We start from the raw sequence: 23,220 nt of genomic DNA, 5'->3' as shown, positions 1-23,220 counted from the left end.
TTGATTACAAAGATCTAAATTTAATTGATTACTAGCAGTTCCCCTAAATATTTCTAAATATCTGTTCTGAACCTTTCTAAGTAAAGAATTCAAGGGATAAAACTTGTTTAGCTTGGCTTGAAGATTAACTTAGTCCTAATAGAAAAAGAGGTCATCAGCTTATCACACACACACACACACACACACACACACACACACACACACACTGGAATAATAATGGAAATGAGAATAAAGATTGATGACACAGAAATACGGTCACTTTGAAATATGCTTTTGCATTTAGATTTTACTAAGGTTTCCAAATCTAAGAAATAGGCAAAGTGGTAGGAAGAAAATTGTTAGGACACTGATTGCAGGGAGTACTCAAAGAGACACTTGAAATGTAACTCAGCCTGCCCTTCCCGTTAGAGGAAGTTCATTCTCCATCTGTAGATAAGATTCAGGCACAGGAGAAAGCCTCTGAAATTCTAATCAAATATTGAATGTAGAAATGTTGTGTAGTGGCATAAATCTGTAATCCAGCACTAAGGAAGATCACAGGTTCCAGGCCACAGGGGGGTACATAATGATTCCCTGACAGCAAACAAACAAAAAATTTACTTGTACAAAAATTACTTGCAGGGCCAGGAGTTTGGCCTAGTGGTAGAGTGCTTGCCTAGCATGCACGAAAACCAAGTTCGATTCCTCGGTACCATATACATAGAAAAAAGCCAGAAGTGGTGCTGAGGCTCAAGTGGTAGAATTCTAGCCTTGAGACAATCCAAGGACAGTGCTCAGGCCCTGAGCTTAAAGAAGAAAAAAATTATTTGCACATATGCCTATTTTGTCTGGGTAAGAAGTCCATAGCAACTTTTCACACAATTCTCAGAAGCTCCTTGCCTAAGACATTTTTTTTTAAAGAAATAATAGTGATTGTTAGAGTAAGTGATTGTTAGAGTAAGTCCCTGTACAACAATGCTTATATCATGGACTATTTTTATAGTTGCTTTTAGTAATCAGAGAAACAGTCAATAAAACTAGGCCTTTGTGAGTCATGTAGTAATGGTCATTTGTGCCTTACTTTAAATACACACACACACACACACACACCAGCATAATTGCTAACCCTAGACCCAAAATGTCAGAATACTTTTTAGAACACTTTTTTCTAGTTAAAATACATGTAAAAAAATAAAAACATGTTAAAAAACCCACAAACACATACATTTTGCCAACATTTATAATGTAGGAATTTAAACTGTTAATGAGATGATATGAAGATGATATAGATAGTTCATTACCAAGGTACTACAAGAACAGAATCAAAAACCTAGAAGCTTCCAGTGTAGTCTTCTAGTGTAGTCTACCTACATTGCTTATTATGGGATGTATACTCAAAAATAAATAAGCCATGAACGTAAAAGCACATTGAGAAGGATATTCCAGTGCATGAAGAAATTAAGTACATGCAAAGGCTTTACCAAAGCGAGCTGGGTTCTAGGATTGGAGACTATAAAAATGGTAGACATCACTAAGTTTTAAAAATATGCAAGACAGATTCATTTTTGTATTCACTAGAAAGTTGTCTGTAATACTTATACAATAACTAGATATTGCAGAAGAACTTCAGTTACTGTTAGTCAGAGCTATCACAGTTACTGTTAGTCAGAGCTATCACTAATAGTAAAATATTTAGTTCATACTGTTTTTCCTTAAAGGATGAGCTTTTTCTTTAAGGATGGCATTTTACTTTCTGCTCCTTCTTACCTTCCTATTATTGTACATGATGACTTAAATCACAAAATTGTTTAAAACAATTCTATAAAATGCATCTACCTTTGCCCTGCATACTTCCATTGCATTATTAATATCAAGGACCAAGTCAATTAACCACTATCTGACCCTGTTCACTTTCTTCCCCCCACCCCACCCTCCAAAGTTTGCCCTTCCTGTCAAAGTTCAGCACTTCCTAGAAAAGTCTCACTGACTGTTTGATATTGTACTTCACTTTAGTCACCAAAGGAAGAATTTACAGGTGCTTGGCCCCATCTATAAGACCATGACCGAAATCTGACCTCCTGTTACAATACGTGAACTCCTGCCCTACTGATAAGGCTGGCAGATATAAGTAGGATTTTTCAAATAATCCTTTGGGAATTTATAAGCAGCACAGCCATAAAAGGGGGGTGAATGGAAGGTCGGTTTCACTAAAAATAATAAATATTGCCATGTTTATTCAAAGTGTGCCTTGTTATGCTCCAGGCCAAAAGTTCAGATAAACACTATTGTAAATGACAAATATTAGAACTTTTTGTTACTTATGTTATGATCCTTCCGTTGGACACCAATAGATCTGTTTTCCCTTGTATAAGTCCCTGCCCTGATATTGTATAACAGAGCCTGAGATTACAATTCACTGCAGGTCAAAGAAGGGTAGTTATCTCTCAAAATCAAAAACAAATATTTATTCAGTATTACATGCTATTAATACTAAGTGATAAGTGTCAAGGTAAAAAAAAATGAAGGAAAATAAATATGCCTGCCCTAAAAGAGCTTACAATCTATGACAGAAAAGAACGTATTTAAGAGTATGGTGATATGACAGTATACACTAATACAGATATACACTGTGTTCTAAGCTAGCATGAAGGAGAAGGAAATCACTGAGCTCAACCTTGAATGCAGGAAAATTTTCTGGAGGACACAGCATAGAGAGAGCAAGAGAGAGAGCGAGAAAGAGCAAGAGAGAGAGAGCGCGCGAGAGACAGAGAGAGACAGAGAGAGAGAGAGAGAGAGAGAGAGAGAGAGAGAGAGAGAGAGAGAGAGAGAGAGAGATACCACTAAATTAAAAGATAGAAAAAGTATGGTTAGCATGAAGAAAGAAAAAGAGGTACAAATGAGCACTGTATATTTAAAGAACCAGTCATATTTCTCTATATAAAAGCAAAGTACAGGGGCCAACAGTTTGGCCTAGTGGTAGAGTGCTCGCCTAGCATGCATGAAGACCAGGGTTTGATTCCTTGGTACCACGTACATAGGAAAATCCAGAAGTGGTGTTGTAGCTCAAGAGGTAGAGTGCTAGCCTTGAAAAAGCCCAAGGACAGAAATCAGGCTGAGTTCAAGCCCCATGATGCCCCACCCCCAAAAAAGCAAAGTAGAAAAAGCAGTAAACATGGAAGGTCTTTTAGACTTATATGTTTTACTTTACAAATGACCTATTTATAGAGAATTTTAAGGGATCTGATTTGCATGTTAATTTTAAGCGATCTGATTTGGATATTAGACACACTATTAGTGAAAACAGTTAAGTGTTTCAGGTAAAAATTAAGGAAACACTTAAGACACTTCTTATAATTCTGACGAAAATCTGAAGTTCAGTTTTAGGATACGGGAAGATAAGATGAACCCAACTAATTCATGAGAAATCATTTTCAAGCTTTAAAAAAATATGATAGCAAGAAAAAAAACAACAGTTGGGGTTTCTGGCTGTTCACTAGATAGATGATGCTATTACAGCTTGAGACCATTGGAAATTTAGAAGCAAACTGAGCAGGAGTAGGGAAGCAAAAAACAGATTGAGCCTAAAGAGTCTCATGAATGCTAAGTACATGCTCTACCACTGAGCGATAGCCCAACCCCAGTGGGCTAGGATGAAACTGGAAAGCTAAGGAATGAAAATATAGTTCTTTTCACTTCTACCTTTTAAGTAAGATAAGAAACAAAGAGAAGGGGGAAATGGGTAAAACTCTGAAAATAGTAAAAGACACCAAGATGCTGAGCCCACAGAGACCAGAGTAAGACAAGAAACAAAGAAAAGGGGGACATGGGTAAAACCCTGAAAATAGTAAAAGACACCAAGGAGAACCTAGAGTAAGACCAGAACAGACAATATACTGTAAAGGAATATAATAAGATTAAGAATTAAAGGGAAAAAAGGAACAACAAAGACAAGTCAGAGGGTCCAATGAGATACAGATTCATAGTACTAATATAAAAGTAGATAAATATACTGGATTGATGAAAAAATTATAAGAAGCTGAGAGAGAAAAAGCAGAGATAAGGATTTGGATGGAAATAAATGAGAAAGACTTTTTATTTTCTTTTCTCTCTCCATTGTTCTGTTCCTAAACCTTTTTGCTTAAGGTTGAACATTGATACTAACTATATTAGAAAATAAAATTTTATACTAAGTCATTCAAAGATACTATTATAGTATCATAAGAAGAAACCCTTTATCATATGGTAATAAAAATTAGTGATTTGAGAACAGGGAAACAAATACACAAGTGAAAAATTACAGCTCCTTACCACGAAGTCAACACTAGATGTTATACAAATTCTGGTCTATTCTTTAGCATAGTTGGCAAAGTCCCTGTAAATCTCCAATAGTAGTGTCTAAAATAGGAACTTATATTCCAGAAAAAAGAGTCAAAGTTCTGCCATGAAGTGCACATTTTTTCAAAACTAGAGAACACCATGAATGTGAAGAAAGACTTGTTTTGTCACACAAATAATATAGCAAATTATAGAAATTACAAATTATTATATTACAAATTGTTATAGAAAATTTATAAATATAAAATATTTCAATATTATATAATGCTAGTATATAAAATTTATTTTCAAATGACAACTTAAGGTTCCTCTTTTCTGGACCATTACTTTGCCAAAGAATTACAAATAGCTTAGCACTACATATCTATTACACAAATTAAAATGTATTTGTTTATATGTTACTAGGAAACTAGACTAGTAAATGTCATACTATTACCATGTCAAAACACTAACAAGAGATAATGTAACTCTGACCTAAAGGACACTTACTTGCCAAAGACTAAGTTAGGTGCTACCTGAAAAACATCATAACTACACAAGTAGGTAACTACCCCATTTCATGTATGAGAACCTAGGTTAGTCTAACATCATAAAACCACTAAATATGCACTTAAATTATTTAGATTATCAAACATAATACTCTTATGAATCACTATTATAGACTTCTCACTTGAAACAAGTGTATTTTTACATCATAAAACTTATACAAAGCTTATAAAAATGAGCATACACCTGGGGATAAGATACAGTGCTTGGATGTTACAATCATTCAAAGAATATAATGTCTCTCCCATTGTACTGTAATCATTTTAAAGTATAAATCCTTGACTGAATTAAGCATCCTTGCCTCTCCAATCTATTTTGTGCACAAAAAAGTATATATTGAAAATGCAAATGAATGGTAAGATTTAGCTCAGTAAAATGTGAAAAATAGTAAGGACAATATTCTGTGGCCTTGGAATAGAAAGGATTTTTAAATACAATTCAAAATGTATGAACGATAAATTTAATGGACTTAATGACACTAGAATCAAATAAATCTAAATGTAATTTAGAACTTTGTGACAAGGTAGAAACAGACACTTACAATACTCTATAAACTGTCAATATCTACAAGGCATAGGAAATTTCTAAAATTTCTCTTTCCAGCCAAAGGAATAAGTAAAAACAAAAAGATAACCAATACAAACACTAAGATTTAAAAGTAGACAGTAGTATAATCGTATATATTCTTCAAAATGAAAAAATTAAGATTAAAAAGTAAAAGTAGACATTAAATGATTAGCAAATAAGATTCAAATTTTACCTGTAATCTAAGAAATAAAACTTAAAACAGAGATTCCATTCAATATCCATCGTTACCAAATATTAAAAATCAAAGAAGCATTAAAAATCTTATAATCCAACAATTCTAGTCATAGGAGTATATACCACAAAAATACACACATCAATAAGGAAATACTAATGCTAGCAGGATAACAAAGGCAATTTATGTGCCAATATACAATTAAAACGCAAATATGATACTGTCATGCATTAGTAAAAGAAAATGAACTAGATATACATACTATAGGAATAAATATTTTAAATAATGCTGAACAAAAATTAATATATGGGCCAGGAGTTTGGCCTAGTGGTAGAGTGCTTGCCTAGCATGCATGAAGACCTAGGTTTGATTTCTCAGTACCACATCCATAGAAAAGCCTAAAGTGGTAGTGTGGCTCAAGTGATAGAGCGCTAGCCTTGAGAAAAGCCCAAGAACAGTGTTCAAGACATGAGTTCAAGCCCCAGGACAGACAGAAAAAATAAACGATAATAAATAAATAATATAAAATAGAAGTACACCCACAGCACAACACTACTTGAGTAAATTAAGAATGTATACATGTATAAAATTCGTTACACTTTTCTCAAGAACACAAGCCTTATCCATAACCATATAATAACCATATTAAATACTATACCTGAAGCAGAATTATACCAGCTATATATAGACAACTAATGAGCAAAACATAACAAAATAAAATATGAAAGGGAATCATATAAAAATAATAAAGGTATCAAAATCTAAGATAAATATGACCTAATTCTCTGTACATGAGATATTATTTTAAAAGCCTTTATTAAATTCAATTGATATCTGACTTCATCTTCTTATAAAATCAAACTGAGGGGAATTATAATGAGAGCAGAGGGGCAGAGAAGAAGGGAAAGCAAAAAAAAAAAAAAAAGGTAGGAATAGAATGAAAAACTTGAGGTGGGGATAGGGAAACATCAGAAGGTGGAAGAACTAATCAAATTCTATCACAAAATAATTCAGACCACTTAAGTCCCAGACCTGTGTTCTATAATGACTAAGTAACACCTTAAATATATGCAGAAATAAAATATGGATGTTCATTAAACTTGAACACGTTTAAAAACATATAAGCTTTATTGAAATTGAATGGACTTCAGTTCTCTACTGTGTGTTAATACAGCAGTTCAACTGTTTTATTCACTGTTTATACTTATGTATCTAAATGAAGATGTGCTATCAAGATGGAGAAAGGGATCATTTCCCAAAGCAGAATTTTCTCCTTTGAAATAAGTGAGAAAATACTTCACATTTTTTACCATGTGCTTTATATGAAAAAGGAATAATTAAATCAGGAATGAGAAGGTAAATAATGTTCACAAATATTATTTTAATGTATAATAGGAGTAACAATTTAAGTAACTACATTATTAGATTTAAAACATGAATCTGAATGTTACTATGCTTAGTGATAACTTACTAATCACTTGATGAGTGATAGAAATGTCACTAGCTACAGCATATTACAGGGTAAGTATAAAAACAATATTCACTGGAAGAGAGAAGGGAAGGGATGACAGTGTCCAAAAAGAAATGTACTCATTACCTGACTTATGTAGCTGTAACTGCTCTATTTATCACTTCATATAACAATAAATAAGTAAATAAGTATTTTTAAAATGTTTAGAGCTTCAGTAAGCAATAGCAAAATATATTATTTTCTTAAATTATATTTCTTAAACATTACCAGTTTTCATTCCTTGTACTTAGTATAATAAACAGAACCACTACCAAATACATGAAACCAAATTCAATACACATATTTTATAAGCAAAACCAAGTAAAGACTTACCAAGACAGAATATATATGTAGACATCGATAAACAGGAGAGAAGTCTACCAAATCTTGGGCCCCAGGTACCTGCAAACACAAAATTATAAAAAAAAAAAGTTTAATTTCAACTATTAAGAACAAATGTATTCATTCTTCCTACTGAAGTATTTTTTTACATGAGTGTCAGTTCTAAATGGAAATACAGAAATGGGAAATTTATGTATGTACACATAAAAGTAAGTTTCAATGATCAGTAAGTTTGATTCTGAACACCAAAACTTGCAAACAAGATGAATTAGATGGCTTAACAGCCAAGTTCTGAAAGTCACAAAAATTAGTAAACAATTAAGTCACTATACAATCAACATACAGAATAATACTAGAAGGCAGATACTTTTTAGAAAAGAGTTAAAAAAAAGTCATACCTAAAAATAATTCCAGATGATTATAAAGTAAATAATATATGTTGGTTAAACTAAATAGAAAAAGGGAAAAAAATCAGGGAAGACCTGGAGTCAAGTCTTGAAGCTTAAACTAATCTGTTATGCAACCTACTAATAAATATGTCACATTCTACTTCTGGATTTCCTCAACTAAAAAATGACTGGCTCACATTCACAAAAAAAATTATCTGTTAACTACGTAAATAAAGTTTCAACAAGAATAAAAAGAGATACTGAAAAAACACATTGCACAGAACAAATAAAACTAAATAAATAAACAGAAAAATACACAAAGAAATAATCAAGAGAAAGAGCTCAATTTTTTATGGTAACACTAGCATGATTCATCAGAACATAACCAGGAGGCACATTTAAATGGTGTTACACTTATTCCTAATTCCAAGGTTGGTTTGCCTTATTTCATAAGGTCATCATCATTTCTTTTAGGTCATAGCTTCTCTAACCAAGATGATTTTCCAATTTTACAATTCAATAGCACTATATTTACTCATTTTTCCCTTCAATATTATTACAGTACTGTTCAAAAGTTCCAATTTATTTATTGTTCTACTTATACGCTTCATACTCATGAGGACACACACTACATTTCTATATTTAAACATCTCAGAATCAGATACTCTGTAGGTAAGCAAAGCAACATAAACTTTTTTTTTCTTTTTTTTTTGCCAATCCTGGGCTTGAGCTCAGGGTCTGAACACTGTCCTTGGATTATTTCAAGGCCAGAGCTCTACCATGTGAGCCTCAGCACTACTTTCAGTTTTTTTCTATATATGTGCTACCAAGGAATCGAACCTGGGTCTTTGTGCATGCTAGGCAAGCACTCTACCACTAGGCTAAACTCCCAGCCCGCAACATAAACTTTTATGTAAAGACATAGTAAATAGCTCAAGATCTTACATTATGACTGAAAAATAATTATACTTAAAAGAGTCGACTTCTGATCATTTTAGGCACTCTTATTTAAACTTACCACATTAAAGCATCTTCATGACTATCCCTTTGTTATAGCAAAGTGAACATTTGAAGAAAACTTATCTTACCAGAAAACCACAGTCTATTTTATCTTATTAAACAAACGGGGCATTTTTTTACCTTGTAAGAAAACCTGAGCCTACAGCTAAGCAAAGCATGATTCAAAAGAAAAACATACAAAATTATACTAACAATTTTTAAATTATTTTAAATATAGTATTTAAGCTCCATAAATATATCACAGGGTGCTGGTGGCTCACACCAGGAATCCTAGTTAGTCAGGAGGCTAAGATTTGAGGATCGAGGTTCAAAGCTAGCCTGGGCACAGAAGTCCATGAGAATCTTATCTCCAATTAATCACCAGAAAGCCAGAAGTGGTGCAGAGTGGCTCAAGTGGTAAAGAGCTACTCTTGAGCTGAAGAGCTCAGAGACAGCGCCCAGGAACAGAGTTCAAGCCCATAACCGTGTATGTGTGTGTGTGTGTGTATGTGTGTGTAGCATTTAAGTTCCATATGCTGTATCATTTTAAATATATTTCAACCCCATAAAACTACAGCATTTAGGTTACATTTTAAAAGCTACATAAAATATATTTAAGCTACTTAAAACTAAATATACATATAAACATAAATAAGAAGAAAATGCGATTTTTATAAAAGATTCGCTCTGTATAGGAACTGAAAATTCTGTTCTTTAGGATTAAGTCACTAATTTTTATTTACAAATTGGCTTTAGAAATCTTCCCAATTTTGATCATAAAAAGAAATCCTAATTTTTTTTTTATATATTCTTCTTTTACTTTGTGTTAATGTCAAGAGTTTCTCACAAGGGAAACTACTGTTGGCCATTATTATTTTTTTTTTTTTTTGCCAGTCCTGAGGCTTGAACTCAAGGCCTGAGCACTGTCTTTGGGCTTCTCAGGACTAGAGCTCTACCACTGAAGCCACACCACCACTTCCAGCTTTTTTCTATGTATGTGGTACTGAGGAATCAAACCCGGCTCTTCATGCATACTAGGCAAGCACTCTACCATTAAGCCAAACTCCCAGCCCCACTGGCCATTCTTTAAACTGAGTCTTGGTGCTTCACATCACCCCCATCCTTAGAACAAACAACCACATTAAGGGACATTTCTCTAGAAATCTGTAACAAACTAATAGGCCCTTACCAAAGAAAAATATTTGGTTACTATCGGATTATGATTAGTTTATGTAAACTTTGCAAAAAAGATATATATGTATATATGTACATATATACATCCATCTATATCGATCTCTCTCTCTCTCTCTCTCTCTCTCTATATATATATATATATATGTATGTATGTATATATGGAAAGAGAGCATCCACAAAGGTCTTTCCTGTCATCACCAACAAACATTTATACACAAATTTCTCTCTATGAAACTCCTTGACATCATCATATCAGTTACAAACTGAGTACAACACTCTGGTAAATATTGACTCTGCTATTTCTTAGCTTCTGGAACTATCATCTAATTAAGTTCTCCCAAGGACATGTTCACTGCTTTGAAAGTACTACAAAGAAATTTAGGCAAAAAAACAAAGGAGTAAGATGTGGCTTCAGCTCACAATCTTAACTTCTAGTCCCTAACAGCCTAATATTTAGAAATCATTCTTCCTCTCCGCTCCCCTCTGTGAGAAGCACTAGGAATGAACACCCCACAAGGGACCCAGAAAAGTTCTGTGAGGATAAAGGTATGCAAAGTATGCACTGACTCATGTTGCTTCCAGCTAGATGTGTTTTCTCTGCTTCCACTAATGAAAAAGAATCACTTACATCTACAGGAAGGCAGAGAGAAGAGCAGCACACACTGTACGTGAAGGAATGCTGCACGTTTTCACAAAGAAAGAAGACCAAGTTCCCAAAATCTAAATACTGGGGGGTGGGGAAGAGTTCAGAACAAAAGGCGGTCCCCCTCCCCTCCCCTCCCCTGACTCACAGCAATAGGTTTTTAAAGGTTCTCATTTTGCCCTCTGTTTTAAATGCTGTCAAGGCTGTCTTCCAATTTCCACCCCCTTTGTCACTCCCTCCCCACCAGTGGCAAAGAATGATTCAAACAGGCTTTGGTCTCAAGGGAGGGGTCCAAGGACACTTTCCTAAGCTAACAATGACTGTCTCTAATGGTTTCTGTCTCCTAACAAAGGCCATGACTCCTTTTATCAGCTTCATCTAATTTTTCCTTTCCAAAGTAAATAACACAGCTCTCTGCATTTTACCCATGTCCAAATTTGACAAATCATTATCGACTGAGGCTATAACTGATAAGAGATAACTTTGTGGTAGGACCTTGTCATTTCCTCTCATAAGGGCTTTCTTTCCCAGATACAGCAACATGATTAAAATAGTTAAACATTTCCTCTGCCTGGCAGTCAGGAACTCAAGACATTAAGATACTAGAGTCTGTATTTTTCTAGAAGTTCAAATAGATGAGTGAAGATACCAACAGTGGCTATAAGCAGTACATGCAAGATTATCTTAGTTTTTTAACTAGTTGTTTTCCTTAAGAATACACATGAAATAATTTCATCACCAAGGACAGCAGCTAACTAATTCCCTATATAGTTTCTGAATGGAAACCATTAGGGCCTTTTGCCTGCCCAAAAGCTTGGCACTTTCAGTAGGATGTAAGAGTCAAGATTCTACAATTAAGATCTGTGCCACAGAATGCTATTTTATATGTTAGGAGAGTTTATGTGTGTTACACTTATATTATATGCACAATATAATATATATTAAAGTAATATATAAATTACTTTATAAATATATAATAAATATAAAATAACATATATTTATAACATAAATACTTATAAATGACATGAATATTTTATATATAAATTTATAACCTATTAAAAGAACTAAAGTAAACAAGATGATTAGGAGAGGGTGGAGGGAGAGAAATGGAGACAAAAACATGAGAAGGGGTATCAATGTGTAAGAAATAATGCACCTATACTATCTGGTGAATACACCTGTAACCTCTCTATATATTACAATAAAAATAAAGAGGTTAGGGGCAGGTGACTCTTTCTATATTTCCAATTACTTTAGGAAGTTGTGAGCTTAAGATCACTTTCAAAGCCAACCAGTACAGGAAAATCTCTGAGATTCTAACTCCAGCTAACTACAAAAAGGCAAGAAGTAAAGCTATGACTCAAGTGATAAAGTGCCAGCCTTGGGCCCAGACCCTGAAGTCAAACTCCAACACTAGCGGGAAGGGAGAGGGTGGAGAAGAGGCATAAGAATTATATTCTTCCACTACTACACTGATGAACACATTAAGGACTGTGCAGCCACAAGATCCCAATAATATGGTAATCTGTCCTTTTCAATATCTTGGTTATAGCTGTATGACAAATATAAACAACTCCTCAAAGCAATACTTCTTAATTTTGTTCATGGGGTATTGTTAAACAGAAATTATGTAAGTACCACATGAAGCTTCTATATATGTGACCAAAATGAGACTGGAGACAGAAGAGACTATAAAGTAAGAAAAAAAAACACAAATGTATAATTAGGATTAATAAAAGACACCTGAGAAGTGGTTGTAAGCACCACTACAACCACTACACTATTTACTAAAGATTTAAAGATTCGTGGTAGTCATGGGGTAAATAATTAATGTGGGCTTGGTGTTCAGAAATTAGCTTTTTTTTTTTTTTCTGCCAGTCCTGGGCCTAAGCTCAGGGCATGAGCACTGTCCTTGGACTTTCTTGAGGCTAGATCTCTATCACTTGAGCCACAGCACCACTTCTGGCTTTTTTTCTGTGTATGTGGTACCAAGGAATTGAACCTGGGTCTTTATGCATTCAAGCACTCTACTACTAGGCTAAACTCCCAGCCCCCAGAAATTGACTTTTGAATATTGGCTAGATTAGGTATTCATAAATATAGCTTCTCAATAAGCTTAGACACACCACTTTAAAAAAAAAAGGATTTAAAGATTCCAAGTAGACCTAAGAATCTTAGGTAGTCAGAAACACAAACATTTCTGATTATAAAAATTCCTAAGACTTCAGAACCTAATTTTTACAGTACCTTTTACTTTTTAAATAAAGCTTGAAACAGAAGACAAAAAGTTCCTCTCTGTTAAGGATAAAAATATTATTATAAATTACAATACTAGGGATATTTTGGTTTTAAAATAAATGACACCATTCATGTTTTAGCCTGTATGTTTAATATTACCATATTCTTTGTCCAAACAGAGTCAAAATTTAGTAGCTATTTCTACTATTTATCTTAAAAGATTCACTAAAGAAGGAAGACTGAGGGGCCGGGAGTTTGGCCTAGTGGTAGAGTGCTTGCCTAGCATGCACGAAGACCCGGGTTCGATTCCTTGGTACCACATATTTAGAAAAAGCCGGAAGTGGTGCTGAGGCTCAAGTGGTAGAGCTCTAGCCTTGAGAAAAATCCAAGGACAGTGCTCAGGCCCTGAGCTTAAGCCCAGGACTGGCAAAAAAAAAAAAAGGAAGGAAGACTGAAAAAAACTTGGGTAGTGACCTGATACATGTACTTGCTTTTACTGATGGGTAAGCATAATGTTACAAAAGGGGAAGAAAATACAAGAAAAATTTGCTTGCTTCCCAACACTCAAGAATACCAAATGTACTATGACAAATTGCCATGTGTTCTGATACACACATTATATGAAAACACAAATACATTAGAACAATCTAGCCCAGTTGTTTACAAATCTATCCTAAAGCTACATACATGCACAAATATATTTTATCTCTCTCTAATAGATATAACACATTAATTATTCCCTTAAGAAATCTTTCAAAGTAGAGGGATCATTCAAAATGAATACAAGAGGCTTGAAAGGAATTTAGATATGTTTCTCACTAATTATTTCAGCCATTCTCCACCATGGAAATACTTCTGATTAGAATTTTACAGAAAACAGTTTCTTGGTATTAATAAATAAATGTAGGGATATAGTGCTCATTTCTGAGCATTAGTTGGATTTGAAAAATACCAGGTATTTTTCAGCAGAGAGAAAACAAGAAATGATTACCTGAAGAGGGATGGCCTTTGCATTCAGAGGAACAATTGAGACTGCTCAAATTATGTCTGGAAGACAGGAAATACCTGGCAAACATTTTTCACCAAGGTTCTTTTCTGAATACTTTGCTTCCAAAAATTCAGAGAAAAGAAGAATAAAATTCATTCACACATAAGCTTTCATACAGGTAGACTAAATATCACACACATACCAACAAACTGAAGGTCTTTGATTCTATAGCAAAACTATGAAGATATTCAAAGCCTGTAACAACATAAGAATGCACTGAGCTATCTTAAACACTAGAAAATTTGCCATAAATTATTAGAACTTCTTTTAAGAGATTACTATTTATTTTACTTCAGTTTTACCACTATGCAGAAAAAGATCGGAGGGGGTATACAGGGTGGTAGAAATCATTACTTCTTCCTAGGGCACTGCTCTAAAAAAATAAATAAATGTATGGCCAAAATAAAAGGATAGTTCCTCCAAAGTTATACCCTTAAAACTTAACACAGAGCCAGGTGCTGATGGTTCACACCTAACTATTTAGGAGGCTAGGATCCGAGGATCACAGTTCAAAGCCAGCCCAAGAAAGTCCCTTAGACTCTTATCTACAAACAACCACCAGAAAACTGGAAATGTTGCTGTGGCTCAAAGTGGTAGAGCACTGGCCATGAGCTGAAGAGCTCAAGGACAGCACCCAGACTGAGTTCAAACCCCACAAATGACAAAATAAAAAAATAAACAAACAAAAGTTGACACTGGCAGAATCATTGTCTAATTAGTCTTTAACATGGCTTAAGTCTAAAACACTCTAAACTGTGAGGCAAAAAGAAAATGTACTGAATATGATAGTAAATATAAAAGCTTACAATCCAAATTTACTTATAGTAATAGAAATCCAAATTTACTTATAGTAATAGAAATCCAAATTTACTTATAGTAATAGAAATGAAAACTATTTGGGCTTAGGAGGGTGTTAAAAGCTTTAAAATGCTGTCAGAAATAAAAAGAAATTATGCACCTCATACATTGTTGGGTTAGTGATGGGCAAAACAGAATGATACAACATTTGGGGAGAGAAATTTGACACTAACATAGTAAAACTATTCACACATGTATCCCTTAACAATCCCTGTTCTGGAAACCTACCCTCAGGATACATCTCTAACTATATAGGAAATCAATCCTCCAGCTCTGGCTGAATTTTTTATTTAATAAAGGTTTACTTATGGTAAAATTCAACCTTTTCTTGAGAAATTATATATATTATATAATATACATATATATTGGTTGGTCACTGGACTTGAACTCTGGGCATGGGCGCTGTTCCTGAGCTCTTCAGCTCAAGGCTACCACCCTACCCTGGATCCACAGCACCACTTCTGGTTTTCTAGTAGTTAACTAGAGGTAAGAGTCCCACAGACTTTAGTGCCCAGGCTGGCTTTGAACCAAGATCTCAGATCTCAGCCTCCTGAGTGGCTAGGATTACAGGCCTGAGCCACTGCGCGCAGCTTATGAACAATATTTTAAACTCTTATAAATGCATATAGTACTATACTCATCATCATGAGATAAAAAGAAATAGCTCTACCACCCCTCCAAAATTCCCTCATGCCTCTTTGTAGTTAAATTGTTACCAGATGCCTGGCCTTTGGCAAACACTGGTTCATTTTCTGTCTCTGGACTTTTGTCTTTTTAGGAGAATTATGTACCCATGCAATATGTACCCTTTAATTCTGGCTTCTTTCATTATACATAATTCATTTCAGGTTTGTCTACACTATTTATTTCATGTAACTGTATTCACTCCTTTTTATTTCTGAGTGACATATCAATTACAGATAGACTGAAGTTCATTTATCCCTTTACCCACTGAAGATATTTGGGTTGCTTCTAGTTTTGACAATATATACTTAGAACTGGTATATATGAGTAGAATTGGTAGGTGATGTGGCAATCACTATATACCCATATACAGATTTGCTGAATAAACTATGATACTCTAAATAATGAAGTCCTATTTGGTAGTAAAAATATAATAAGGATTTCTATGAGATGAATGGGAATGAATTCTCAGGTTAGAAAACAAGTAAAAAAATGATACATGCATTATTCTATTAATCATATTTTTTAAAAGAATCATGAGTCAGGAACTGAGGGAGGGAGGGAGGGAGGAAGTGAGGAAGGGAGGAAGGGAGGGAGGGAGGGAGAAACAGACAGACAGACAGACAGACAGACAGACACAAAATAATAAAAATGAAAATAATAATAATAAAAATGATTACTTAGAAAGACAGTAGCAACAGCAAGGAAGGATAAGGATGAGAATAGGATTTCACACTACATATTCTTACATAGTGTTGCTGTGTTGCTTTGTTCACATCTTATATTTTCAAAAAATGAAACCATTAAGGATATAAGAACCCTAAAAATAATCCTAAGCAGACTAAATATACACTAAAAAGTAAAAGCAACTTATGATACCTGTCCGTAGTCATTTGCAAGAAAAAAATTAATGGAAAAAAATCTATAAATGCAGAGACAACAGGAAAATTTACATTTTCCTTCTATACTGATAGTTTTGTCAATGTCAAATTCCCTCAGTGCCACCCATTTTTATTATGGTGCCACTAAAAAGGCACAATTCTCAAGAGTATAATAAAGTTCAAATTTGATGACATTTCCTTTGAAATGGCTCCGTTTGAGGAGAGGAAATAGCTGCAATCATTCATAACCAGAAGCTGTGTGTATTCCTGATTCTTTCCATATAAATTTTAAAAGAAACAAAAACATTTAAATAATAGGCATTTGGGTACCATATAAGTAACTTTTCTAAAGACCTCAAATTTTTCAAAAGAAAGAAATATAATTTTCTGCAGTGCCAGGGATCCAATCCAGGTATTTCTGTGTGCTAGACCATTGCTCTTCCACTGAGCTACATTCCCAGCCAAAAATTTTTTAAGGTAAAATGAAGTTGATTTTTCTGAGAAAAGTAGTATAGGATATTTTAGACAAGAAGAAGAGGGCAAAGGAGTACATTCCAAGATTGAACTTATTAATCATTTAGCACAGGGAGAAAGAGTTTTAGTAAACAATGAAAACATAAAGAAAAAAATGAAAAATGTTTAGAAGCTTATAATTGAGGCAAATAATTTCAAAATAACACTATTTTTATAATACCACCACAATAAAATTAATTTAGAAGACCATAAATCAATGTAAGCTAGCCTGGGGAAAGCCCAAGGACAGTGCTCAGGCCTGAGTTCAAGCCGCAGGACTGGCAAAAAAAAAAAAAAAAAGGAAGGAAGGAAGGAGGGAGAGAGGGAGGGAGGGAGGGAGGGAGGGAGGGAGGGAGGGAGGGAGGGAGGGAGGGAGGGAAGGAAGGGAGGGAGGGAGGGAGGGAGGGAGGGAGGGAGGGAGGGAGGGAGGGAGGGAAAGGAGGGCAGGCGGGTGGGCAGGCAAGAAAGAAAGACATGGACACACTTTTAAGTTGAACTCTCAACATATTTGTAAATGATGTATCTAGAGCTACTATACATTCTGAAGGACTGTCAGTTTACCTTCCTTTTGTGCCATTTTTGGATTAGGACCCAATATAAACAATATATTTCCCTCAAAAACGACATAAAGGTAAAGCTAAATGGCAAATTACCAGTATGTGGATGCAACAGTGATGCAGCTTATTGAGAAAACACACTTTCGGTGGCCATCTTGATACTAAGGGTCAGTCTAATACTTACATGCAAAGAAATAGACTAAACTGGAAACCTAGACTTTTATGTACATTTTATTGTCTTTTAAATGTTGATAATTGCTCTATCTCCTAGAAACCTCATCAATGACACTATTTCATGGTAGAACATTTAGGAGAAGTTGAGGCCAAGAAAGAGGAAATTCAGTCATAGAGATATGTTCTTAAAAGGAACATTAGGACTTTTGCCCCTCTCTTCTTCCCTATCTTTTTCTTTTTCCTCTTCCTCTTTCCTCCTCCTCTACTTCCTCTTGCTCTGTCTCTTCCTCTTCCTTTTCCCATCCCTCCTTCCCTTTTTCTCCCTTCTTCTACCACATTCTCTCAGGAGGTAAATACAGTATGCTCTACCATTCACTCCCCACCATTATATCCTGCCTCCCACAGGACCAAAACTAATGGAGCCAGTTTGACATGGAATAAAACCTCTAAAACTGTGAGACAAAATAAACAGTTCATCCTCATAATCCATTCATCTCAGATTTTCTAATGGTATCCTTTATTTCACTTTAACTTGCTAACTTGTTTCACTATTGCTTACTTCCTATTACCTACCTGACAATAGAAAGTTTTACAATAAACACCTCAAAATTCAAATCAAACAGCCACAGTTTTACTGTTTTTAAATTAGTATCATTATTTTATATGTGAGAAGAAAAAAGCAAATTCATATGATTTTGTGCAAAAGCACAAAGCATACAGAACTTGTACTTCTAACTACAAATTTTAATACTTTATGTGAGCTAAATGGTGTTCTTCCCAAAATTTTCATCCCTCATTGTGACCATAGTTGGAAACAGGGCTTTTAAGGAGGTAGTTAGGATTAAATGAGATCATGACGGTAGAACTGTAATCCAAAAGACTAATGTCCTTATAAAAGACAGTATCTTTGTATACACAAAGATAAAAGCTGTGTAAGGAGATGGCTAGAAGGCAGTCACCTGTAAAATTTAGCTACATCTCAGGAAAACTCAACCATGTCAGAATCTTGATCTTTGACTTCTGGTCCTTCCTGTGAAATTTTAATTTCTGTTGTTTAATCCTCTGGGTCTGCAAGTATGTTATTATTAGAACACTAGCACATTAATACAATTATCTCAAAATTAGAACAGTATCATAATCAAAACACCACTAAAAGTTTTCTGTTACATGTTATTGGTATTTAAGTTAGCAATTCTTTTCTGTTAATTGTGCATTTCAAAAGAGGAATCAAAATTCGAAGGGCTATACTGATATGAACCATTTATTCATTCAACAACATTCATTTAACACACATTCTACCCTAACATGTACATGGCATGAGAGCCACTGATTCTCAATTATTTATAAGCAATTTATGAGATAAAAATAAGAATATGAAACATGGAAGCCAATGTCAGAAATACTGGAGACAATAGTGTTTGACCTGAAAGTGAGGAGGGATGATGATCTGGCATTGACTCACAGAAATTAGTGGAGCACGTCTCCCCAGCCCTTTCTTTAGTGACATCACTACTAAGTGATGAAGTTTTTACAACTTTCAAATCCACAAACATTCAGTGAAGGCCATCTTCCTCCATCTGGAGAGGTGGTTGTTAAACATTGGACAGCATATCACTACAAAGGGCACATTGTATTATTTGATACTTTAAACTCTATCCTTTAACAAAATTAAAAAATTAAGAAGCAAATAGGGAGCTGAGGGTATAGTTCAGTGGCAGAGCACTTGCCTAGCATGAGCAGGGCTCTAAGTCAATCCCTAGTATTGCCAAAAGAAAAAGGAGAGGGGGAAAAAAGAGAACTACAATTAAAAAAAAATTTAGACACTGGTTTAGAACATGAATTCACTTCTGGCTACAGGTAGCATGTTATTAATCAGGGTCCATTCAGGATGATAGAAACAATGCAGAGTATTTCAAATAGAATTTTTAATTCAGAAAATTGTCACATCGGTATTAGAAGATATAAAGTAGGATACTGAATTAAGATGGACATTGGAAATGCCAAGTAAAGCTACTACTGCTAGGGATGAAAAAACAAATAGGAAGAGATGATATTGCCAGAACTAAAAAGTATGGGGGGGAAGGGGACGGGAGTTTGGCCTAGTGGTAAACTGCTTGCCTAGCACACATGAAGACCCAGGTTCGATTCCTCAGTACCATATACAGAGAAAAAAGCCAGAAGTGGAGCTAAGGCTCAAGTGGTAGAGCTCGAACCTTGAGAAAGTCCGAGGACAGGGCTCAGGCCCTGCGCTCAAGCCCAGGACTGACAAAAGAAAGAGAAAGAAAGAAAGAAAGAAAGAAAGAAAGGAAGGAAGGAAGGAAGGAAGGAAGGAAGGAAGGAAGGAAGGAAGGAAGGAAGGAAGGAAGGAAGGGAAAGAAAGAAAGAAAGAAAGAAAGAAAGAAAGAAAGAAAGAAAGAAAGAAAGAAAGAAAGAAAGAAAGAACGAACGAACAGGGGGATGCTATACTAGGAAGAGACAACATCATGTTACTGAGGTACAGATCTCTGAAGAGGGGGTACAGCAAGGTGGGTGCTGGAAAGCCAAGGAATCAGAGCTGGAAGAGAATGGAAATGCAATTCTGAGATTATGTGTCAGGTACTAGGACAACAGAAGGGGATGAATGAATGATACTCCAACAGCCTGTTTACTCCACCTAACTCTGAGTGGCAGCTACAGAGGTGGATTTGAAATTTAAAAAGAAAAAGAAAGAAATGAAAAACTACTGTTATCTTCTGCTGGAGGGAGGGCAAGGAGCTTGAAGTCAGAGAGATCTATTTTCTTCTTTCTGAAATTGAACTCTACTTTGAGTAGAAAAACATCTCAATGTGAGCTGGAAGATGCATTTTTTTTTTTAGTCCTTGTCCAATATCACAAAGCAACTTGTAGTGTTATACATATGCTCTCCAAGAACCACTGGAGAGCACAACAATAGACAAATAAATAAACAATAAAGAATTGTCTCAGCAGTACAAAAAAAGAACAAAAAAATAAGAATATGAGGTAAATTAATAATATGGTACTAGAAAAATACTGTAAGAACACAGAAGTCTTAAAGTAACCTAAAAATCAAAAAATTCAAAGTCCTTGCTTTTTCAACCTATTTCTTACATAGTATTACTTTATTTCAGTGGACTTTTTGGTTTTTTATATTAGTTAGTACTCATCAATGTTACATATACATACTTTATCAAAACTGTCAAAATATAATTTGTCTTTTTAATAAAATAAATTATAATGTCATAATAGTAATTATATACTCAGTACCATAGGTATCAGAAGTAATAAAAGTATTATATACATTATTTTCCACAATCCTCACAACAACCCTACCCTCAGTAGAAATATGAGGGTCCACCTATTCACAAATAATGTCAGCCTGAGGACTTAAGTGTTTGTATCTCAAAATTGATATTGCTATTAAATTTGGAGGTATACATACATTCTTAATAGAAAAAAAATTAAGTCCAATCAGGATCTTTAGAAGACATTATTCATGGCTACATATACCATAATGTCTTAAAGAAATTAAAACTAATTCCCTAAAGCACACACATTTTCAGTAAAATATACTGAATTTTGGTGCACTATTCTTTAAAAATGGTTAAATATTAAATATAATTACTTGAACAAATACAAATCTTAAATGTGACCCTTTAATTAGCTTAACCCAAATGAATTTTTTTACTAATAAATAATTTGCAATACTGCTCAGCAATCATTAGGATCATTTTATATCAAATATATCATGAGGAAGTAGTGCTACGGCTCAAAGTGGTAGAGCTCTAGTCTTGAGCAAAAGAGCTCAAGGACAGCATATAGGCCCTGAGTTCAATCCCCACAATTGGCAAAACAAACAAACAAAACATATCATAAGCTGGTTTTATTTATGTGTTATGAAAGTTTCCTAACAGTCCTATGTAGTCTACCAATTCAAAGTGTGCTTCAGAGAACAAGTATGCTACCCATACATGGAACCTGTTAAAAATATAGATTTTCAGACTCATTCCTAACGTACAGAAGCAAAATCTAAACACTAATATGATTTCCAGGTTATTCCTATACACATTTCATTTCAAAAAGCATTGTTCTACAACATGCATTCTGAAGCTGTCTCTTAAACAAATTGCATGAGTTACTATTGAACATTCATGAACAATGCTTCACAAATGAATTTTACATTCACATATTTTACGGGGAAAGGAGTCTATATGTTTTATGAAATTCTCAAAAAAACATATAATGCATATAGTTAAAAACCACTGCTGTACGGGCTTTTATGCTACAGTTAGCCTACTGAGAACTTTAAACTCCTAATACTCCCCAAACGAGCTGTTCTCAACAAGGTCTGTTGAAGAATGACAAGAATGAAGGTCAGAACGTCACAGTGGGTCACGAAAGACCTTATCTGAAGAATTTATTCACACCATGCAAGAATTATGCCAAGAAACCAGTTTGGAGACATCTAAATAAATAATTCTCTACGTGAGGTTTGAGATTAAGAATGTGCACTTGAAGAAGATTCAAACTGTGAAGTAAATAAATATAAGGTAGGATTTTTTTTTAGATGGGATGCCATTAGATGACAGTAAAGTGCTGAATTCCTATTGTAAGAGCTCAATCAGCAAATCTCTGATATGAATTGTCTGATTTTGGATATAAGACCATTTAAAATTATTAACTTCCAAGTACATTCTTAAAATACTTCATTATGAAGAACCCTGACATTTTTTCCAGCTTTTCTTCATCCTCCTCTCTGGACTTCATAGAATAAAGCAAAGAAGAATATCCTATATATCATGTGAAAATTGTGTATATTTCATTCTTTTCATTTATTTGCTTTTGGTGCTGATCCTGGAGCTTAAACTCAGGGCCTGTTGTAGAGCTAGTGCTCTACGACTTGAGCCACAGTGGCTTATTTGGAGATATTTAATTGAAGATAAGAGTCTCCCAGACTTTCCTTTCTCCTCAGGCTGGCTTCTAAACACAATCCTCCCATCCTAGCTTCCTGAATAACTAGAATTATAGGCATAATCCACCAGTGCCTGGCCTATTAACATTATCGTCTAGTCATCTTTTCGTATATGTATTATCATGGGACTCAGGCTATGTTTAACTTCTGGTTCTCCAAGTCATAGCACAAATTTAATGTGCTTAGTAGGTATGTAAAAATGTCTTTCTTGAGACTATGGCTGTGACTGGTCATCAGTGATGAGTCTAATACTAGACAGTCAGGTCTCCAAGGTAGATCTATATCCAAAACATATTAATCATTAATGACGAAGCGAATAATCACTACAAAATAATCAGGAAAATCAAGATCTTTCTGCTCTTCGGGGAAAGGTTTTGTTCTAAAGTGTGGAAAAATGATAGAAGGGGTATAAAAAGGGACAAGGAACCAGGTGCCAGTCGCATATGCCTGAGATATGAGAAGCTAAGATATGAGAATCATGGTTCGCAGTCAGCCAAGGCACGAAAACCCATGAGGCTTATTACCAGCTAACCATAAAAAGGCTGGAAGTAGAGCTATAACTTAAGTGGTAGAACTCAGGCCTTGAGCACAAAAGCTCAGG

General features: G+C 34.6%; 1 protein-coding gene across 1 annotated transcript in view; it reads right to left on the bottom strand.

Annotated features, from left to right (window-relative positions):
- The window catches only part of Exoc6b (exocyst complex component 6B), a 457,316-nt gene that overhangs the window by 270,872 nt on the left and 163,224 nt on the right, over positions 1-23,220 (bottom strand). Inside the window, exon 8 of the mRNA XM_090336705.1 lies at positions 7,464-7,532. Within this exon, the coding sequence (XP_090192831.1) occupies positions 7,464-7,532 (69 nt within the window). The remainder of the gene's footprint in view (positions 1-7,463; positions 7,533-23,220) is intronic.

The sequence above is a fragment of the Megascapheus bottae genome, chromosome 7 (assembly GCF_031878675.1).
Source record: "Megascapheus bottae isolate mThoBot1 chromosome 7, mThoBot2.hap1, whole genome shotgun sequence".
Classification (NCBI taxonomy): Eukaryota; Metazoa; Chordata; class Mammalia; order Rodentia; family Geomyidae; genus Megascapheus; species Megascapheus bottae.
The sequence above is the reverse complement of the archived record's forward strand: the minus strand, read 5'-3'. Positions and strand labels throughout refer to the sequence as shown.